This window comes from Vigna radiata, unplaced genomic scaffold (assembly GCF_000741045.1).
Source record: "Vigna radiata var. radiata cultivar VC1973A unplaced genomic scaffold, Vradiata_ver6 scaffold_374, whole genome shotgun sequence".
NCBI classification, from domain to species: Eukaryota; Viridiplantae; Streptophyta; class Magnoliopsida; order Fabales; family Fabaceae; genus Vigna; species Vigna radiata.
The window spans coordinates 62,080-70,021 of record NW_014542544.1 but is presented as its reverse complement, the minus strand read 5'-3'; the positions used below and the strand labels follow the sequence as shown (position 1 = coordinate 70,021).

The window sequence follows — 7,942 nt, the reverse complement described above, 5'->3', positions numbered from 1 at the left end:
ATCTATGTATTAACAGTGGCACGAGTAGAGTCGCTATTTTGATCACAGAAATCGATGGTTCCGTTTTAGGCTTTGATCAGTAAGATCGGTGGTCCTAAAATTATTACCAAATTTCTGCAATTATTGTTGGCAAGTTAGCCCACTCAATTATGATTCTTCTCATGTAATCAACCTAACTAACTTTATTTTCCGCTGCTTAATAATGATCTAAATAGGCCCTTCAAAATCAGATCACTGGTCCCAAGAGAAGAACAGCTTTTCAACCCCTTCCATTTCACCATCCCTTTCCTTTCAATGTCAAAACCATCACATTAAAGCCTGAAAGCTACCTTTGTAGATGGGTTTAACTGGTCCGGTATAGCAATGTATACTGATATACTCAAGATATACAAATTCAGAGCAAGTAACACATGTGCAAATATAAATATAATACTATTTCCATAATTACACTTAACTTAAATTTTGTTGAACACACAGAAATGCTCTTCTGTAAATTCACATTCGAGATTTCATCCTGATAGCTAGGTTTATGGTTATACGTAAACTATTAATTAATATAAAAGATTTAATGTCCAAATTCTAAGAAACGAGTCGCTGGAAAAGGGAGTTCAAAGTTTCAACAGAAGATGCACGTTCCATGTTTCATTTTGACTCTGACTTTGACTTTCTTTCGGCAAATTTAATCAATTCAGGGTTCTGATGAGCTCATGAGTAATTACTGACCAATTGTGATCTTCCGTGTGTCGGGATTATGAGAAGAAGTCCATATTTATTTTCATGTCAAATTGCATCAAATACAACATTGATATATAAAATACAAAGATTAAAGTTGAGGGAAAATATAATAGGATACTTCTTTTTCATTGATGCTAGGATATGGTCACACTGGCGTCATATTAATGGATACCTATAAAAGCAATTGAAATTTTTTGGCATGCAGTTTTTGAGAAGCGTGTAATTAATTATGAAGATGCTTTGTCTCTGTGAAAGAGAAAAAAAGGAAAAGAAATGGTTTTTTAGGGAGAGAGCAGAGCAGTATTATTGGAACTTTGAACAGCTTGGAAAAATCTGGCAATGTGTAGTCAAGTCGTCAATTTGTTATTTGTCACATTCTTTTGTCAAGTAATTTTAAAGAGAATTATGACTGTAATGAAAGTATAGTTTTGTAACTTACTTCTATTGCATTTCCTTTTCATCTTTATATTATATTCCCACACTTTTTTGTGAGAGATTTTTTCTCTAAACAAAAAAATAATAAGGTAAGGTGCCCAATCAGTCCACATTCATTTTAACTCTCTTTTTTATGGCATGCATCTATGTTACAATTTCACTTGTTTTTGCTTTGTGTATATTTGCTCACACTTTTGTTGGAGATGATTATATTAAATTATATGTTATGGTAATATATATGAGAGCAATATAAGGAAATTGAGATAAGGACTGTACATAAACATGGAAAAAGTTGTGAGAGATTTGATAAAATTTGTTTTGTGAGTTAGGATGGTGACTGAAGCTTGCTCAACAAAGGCTATTGGCGCAAAGCACATGGCCATTGTGGGAGGAAACCTTGACATTTTGCACTAAAAAATATTCATAATTGGATTAGCAAATTAATGTAGCTTTACCCTGTCATGTGCTTTGAGTTTCTCTCAATTTTCTATTCCTTATTTCTTCTCTAACAACCCAAGGAACAAAAGAAACAAGGAATTGCATGCTATAAAAACTAAGACTTATGAACTTATAAGTTCAGTATTTTACTTTTTAAAATTAAACTCAATATAGTTTTCTTTTACCATGATATCTTCAACACATCTTAATATCGTTCACATTCTAATTCCTTAAAAGACGAGTTAAAAATCTTAATATGTTACACTCCTTTTACCTTCTTTCTTACTGTTTCAGGTTTCACAGTTGATTATCTATACTTTTAGTCATATTTAAACACTAAAAAATTATTTATCCTCGTGAAAATAAGAGTTAATTACAGATGAACATTTAGAATAAAAAAATAGTGAAGAGAATGATAACACTGAAGTGGGAAGTCATTACGGAGTTTCTACTCATGCAAGAACTCTCCCAAGTTTCTAGATCCTTTTAAATCACTCCAAAAAAACTGACTTCTGATTGAACCTTTTAAACACAGTTAACTTTTTATCATTCAGCAAACATATTGGTGGCCCAGCAAATAATAATCTTCTAATTCGACGAGTCCTCCGATCACTAGACAGAAACAATTCCAGACTAACTTCCCCTCCTTAACTTTCACATATTTATAAATGATAACCACTTTTATCATTACAAGAAATTGTTTAAACCATAAAACAGTAGTACTTTGTACATATTTGAAGAGAATGATAGTTGGGCTTTTATGGCAGGGTATTCCAAATTGAATCATATTAAAATACTGCGGTCTAACTCATTGTTAAAGTCGAAGAGATTTCTTGTATAATAATTAGTAAGAAAAAATTATTGATGCATTAGGATAAAATATTGAAGTGGGACAACAGGGCAAACAATAAAAAATTAGAAAGAAGGAGTAAGAAGTTAGTAAAAATGCAATAGAAGATTATAATATAGAGATACTATAACTGTTAAGGGTAGCCACCTCTTTGTCCCACTTATTTTACATTTTGGGTAGTTTGATTTAAGGGTAGTAGAATTAAAATATTAAATGCTAGAAAAGGGCAGAGCAAAGGTCCCTCCGACCAGCCTTGTCACATTTTCCACTGCCCATGTCCCTTAGAACATGGAGGAAATTATGGCATTTCACCATCTTAAACTTAAAAACTCTCTCTCTCTCTCTCTCTCTCTCTCTTTCTCAAACACCATAAAGCCACTCGTTTCACAACAACACCCACTTCCTAGTCCTTCAACCAACAAAACCATGCTACACGCTAGTAAATAAACAAGACCACCTCAATCATTGTGCTCCTTCTTGCATGTCTTAAGGAGAAAGAAAGATTCTCATCCTTACAAAAAGCAACGAGTTCGAAAAAGAGGTATTATAAAGAGATGGAGATTGAGTCAGTGAAGTGCGAGTGTTGTGGCTTGAAGGAGGATTGCACCCAAGATTACATCACCCAAGTAAAGTCCAAGTTTGATGGAAAATGGTTATGTGGGTTGTGCTCCGAAGCAGTGAGAGATGAAGTGAGCTATGGAGAGAAAAAGGCGTCACCGGCTATGGATGAAGCTGTCAAGGCTCACATGTCATTCTGCCGCAAGTTCAAATCAAACCCTGCGGTTAGAGTGGCTGATGGGATGAGACAGATGCTGAGGAGAAGGTCTGGTGACTTGTCACAATCTTCATCTTCGTCAAACAAGTATACAAGGTCAACCACCACTTCTCAAGTCGGAGATTCTTCCAGTTTCCGTTTCTGCTGACTCATGCAGGCTGGGAACAGAGCACAGGCAGAAGCAGAGGATACTCTGCTTTTTGTTGGAATAAAAGTTTATAGGTTTAGCCTTATGGGATAAGTTCTTTCTTCTTGTCATGTACAGGAAGTGTTATTTCATATTAAGGGTCTTTTCTTCTGCTTTTTTTTCTTCAACTGATCTCTAGTTTGTAGTTTGGTATTCCTAATCCTCTTTGTCATCTCTCTCTTCACTTCATTGGCAAAATAGTGACCTAGTTTCAAGAAAAATAAAAATGACCTCAAACTTTTATCTCCTCCAAAACTCTGACTCGCTTCTGCGTATAAATGCACAAACCAAAAACCTGTTTTGATGCTTCTGATTAGAATGAGAGGTAAATCGGTGTTTTGGGTATGGTTAATTATTAGCATGAGTTTTTAGGACTTGAAATTGTTACGAAAAAGTGGAAGGTTGGATTTTTCTTAAGCCTTATCTTCCACTCACATTAGTTTTTGCATTTCTAATGGTATTCTAGAATTACTTGTAATAATTAAGGATTAAATTCGATAAGTTTGGTAAGAGAACAAGAATTCAAGACAGTTCATGAAACCAACATGAAAGTAAATTAAATCTTTATAGTATTCTATAATCATTAAGAAAAAAAGAAAACAGAAGGAAGAATATCTCTTTAAACTTCACAGATTTATGTAATCATGTTTCTTGTACTATCAATATCCCTTTGTTTTCAATCCCTATCTCCAGTACCGTCTTCCTCTAGATGCATAATAAGATATTAATATCCAAGCATCATTTTCCTTACACTTAACATCTTCATTTTTTTTTTTTCTATGCACATTTTTCTTGCCTGAAGATACTACATAACCCATTTTGCAAGTCAAGCAACACAAAGCATTGACATTGCCCTGAAGGAAATAAATTGTTAGGTTTAAGAAACAATTTTAGACCACTTGCATTTGTCACATTTGACGTAGTCTCAAACAATCAATAATATCCCCAAGCAAAAGAAAAATTAAAAAAAAAATCAGCAAATAACTTAAACAACACATGATATAACAGAATATGAGATGATCTTATTGAATCCCACATTGGTAGCTAATATGACGTAGTTTTAAACTTTTCATTTTTCAACTTGGTTATGTGGTTACGATAGTTTTCTTGAGGCTGAGGTAATGAAGCTATTGAAGTAGCTATGACACTCGATTGGTTGTGGTTAAATATGGCGTATCAATAATATTGATGTTCATTAAGGTACTTAATTATAATTAAGTAAGGTGTGTTGAATTATGAAATCATCATTAATGTGTTGCCACTAATTTTAGTCCCATTAGAGATCATTTTCAAAATGCCTTCTGTTTGTATTTAATTATGTTATTGTTCAGTACTCCCTTAATGGATTTGTTAGTTAATTCCAAGACAATTTCTTCTAAGTCTAAAATTGTTTTCTACTGGAGCATTCTCTTTCTATAACTGCTCAATCAATTACCTACATCTACAAAATAATAAAATAATTAATTATTGCATATAGGTTAGTTAACTAGTAGCATACTAAAAAATAATAAGTCAAATTTTACAATAGATCATATTAGACACCAACTACAATACTTATCCATTATTTGACCTGAAAAAATATAGAGTTATCTTTTGCAGGTTAAATACTCATTTAAAAAATATATGTAAATATCTTGAAATTGACCTCAGTAAATATCTACAAATATTTAAAAAAAAATATGAAATTTTAAAATAAAATTATAAAAGAAATATATAAAATATAATATAAACTAAATATCTACAAATATTAAAAAAAAAGAAATTATAAATTTTTAAAATAAAATTATAAAAAATATATAAAATATAATATAAATTATAATTTAAATTTAATTAATTTTAACCTAATAAAATATAAATTAATTTTAATGTTAATAAATTTAACTTAACAAAATATAAATTAAATTTTAATTTTAATATTTTACTAATAATACATACTATACTTATATTTAATACATATATAAATAAATATTAAAATATCTATTATGACATGTAAATACTGACTATTCATCTTAGATTTAATTTATAGAGATCTATATATACAAATATATATTTTTTGAATGATTTAAGATTTGATTAAGTTCATCTTTTAGGATTATTTAATTATTTGCATTTGCATTGTAATTCTTGATGAAATATCAGTAAATATGATGTGCTAAGTATTTTGTCATGTAATTAATTATGGATGATCTATTTTAAAATTATACATAGAGATAGATAGATATAGAACATTGCTTTATCAAAAATAAGAAAAGTATATCACTAGAAAATGAGGAGACAAATAAAGAAAAAGCTTGTCCTTTTACCTTCTTTTAATAACCATGTTTTTTAAATTTGTCTTCTGATGTAACATATTTTGTCTATTTTCATCTTTCTATCAGTCCAGAGATACAAAAGTGTTCTATATGTTATTTTTTCTGCTCATTTTTTTTTATTTCTCTATTTAGACCAACATCAACAAAATTAATTTAAAACGGAACTGATTTTGAAGTAATGTGACTTATATTTGAATGTTATTATCATAAAACAATTTAACAACAAAATTGAGTACAAATTCTCTTACTGAATAAAAAATTATTTAAAGTAATTAAATTTATAACCTGAACATGTGCAAAAAAAATGACAGTTATTTCATATGTGAGTATAGTTTTAGAAAATCGAAGGTGAAACAAAAATGGTATGGAATGATAATGTTCCAACAGTGGAGGGCATAGCATTTGCAATTTATGTTTGAGAAGGTAGAACAAGCATTGTATTGAAAAAGGATTATGATTTTTTAATAACTTTTTTATAACAGGATATATGGAATACGTATAATTATTTTATGAGTATGTTTAAATTTACTTTTAAAAAAATATTTAAAACAAATTAATTATAAATTATTATGTATATATTGTCAAAAGATTGTTAAAAAAAAATTGTTAAAATTTTCCATTGAAAAAACATGTAACATATTCATTGCTCAATCTGTTGGACAAAGCGATACTTTCCCACCGCAGTATTCGTGTCCTCGTTGCTTTAGCCGAACATTCACCAACCCTTCCATTTTCAACTTTCCTTTCAATTCATACATGTTGAAAAAATTAAAAAAAGTTTCTTCATTTTCAGTATATAGCAAATAATAAATTTTATTATATAAATAAAATTTCAGTTTTCAGAAAAAATATTATGTAATAATTATTTTTATGTTTTTAAAAAATAATTAAGTATTTTAGCTCTTTTATTCATTTCTTAAATATATTTTTTTTCTTATTTGAAGAAGTCGTCTAATTTTAACTAGCGGGTCTAAATATTATTAATCAAATTATTTTTCGTTTACTTATAAATATTCAAAATATTTTTATATGTATTTTGTATATGAAGATTTTACACAATATTATATAATAAAATAGTAATTAGTCCGTTAATTTAATTTTTAATTCAAACTACGTAATAATTAAAAAATAATCCAAAAGATATGTGTAATATTTAATAATTAATATGTTTAATATTTAAAATGCTCTTCAATATTCTAATAAAACAATCAAGATAAAGAATTTAATTTTATAAAAAACAACAAAGAAATATATTAAAATATGAGAAATAGTTATAGAAGAAAGATAAAACGAGTTAAAAGTTAGTTGAACTAACATATCGTTATAAGTTAATTTAAAAAAAAAAAAAACTATTTTAAGGTATTGTACCAAACATTTTTATTTTATTTACTCTAAATGTTATACTTTAATTCAACAAATAAAGTTGTATTTATTATATATTAATTTATAAATTAAGAATATCTATTGACAAAAACAATTAAAGTATATATTTTTTTTTCATTTAACTGAAGAAAACTATCTCAAAACTTGTTATAGTTCTTGTTCATGATTGAATTGATGCTAAATTTTTAACGTGTATAGGAATGAGTATAAATATACTTTAATATTACCTATTAGCAGAATTCTTTACATAATCACTTTAATAACAAAATTCAACTCTTTTATTTACTTTGTAAAATACGATTTTTATCTTTAGCAATCAGGTTAACCTTCTTTTGGTCTTTTGTACTCAATTTATAACTATATATTTAAAATTTAATTGCATTTACTTATGATTTTCCTTTGATTTTCTTATATTTAATATTTTATCATAGTGAAATTTATCTTATTAACTTATACTAATGAATTTTTACTTCGGTCGTTATGTTAAAAATATTGACAGTGATTTAATAGCAAATGACACAATAAATATGTTAAACAATGAATTTCAAATTTCATTACCATGAGTTTTTATAACTTTTATATTAATAAGTAAATTTTAATAATATAAAATTGGTTTATAAAATAAAATTTATGTTATTTAAATACACTGTAAATTTGTTTATATATAGTTAATGTGTCTTTGATCATTATTTTTTTTTATTATTGTTGTTATTCTTTATTCTTGATACTTTTCAAAGATTTATTTCAAAGGTTAAAACAAGACATTAGTTTCTATGTTGTAAGGAAATTTTAAATTGATCATCATTTCAACTTAATTTTTATTTTGA

General features: G+C 27.8%; 1 protein-coding gene across 1 annotated transcript; it reads left to right on the top strand.

The window, feature by feature from the left end:
• Window positions 1-2,710: 2,710 nt before the first annotated feature.
• LOC106780188 lies at window positions 2,711-3,663 on the top strand. Its single transcript, XM_014668445.2, has one exon. It carries the CDS (start codon window positions 3,013-3,015, stop codon window positions 3,379-3,381), a length of 369 nt encoding a protein of 122 aa, XP_014523931.1. The 5' UTR covers window positions 2,711-3,012; the 3' UTR covers window positions 3,382-3,663.
• The last annotated feature ends 4,279 nt before the right edge of the window (window positions 3,664-7,942 follow it).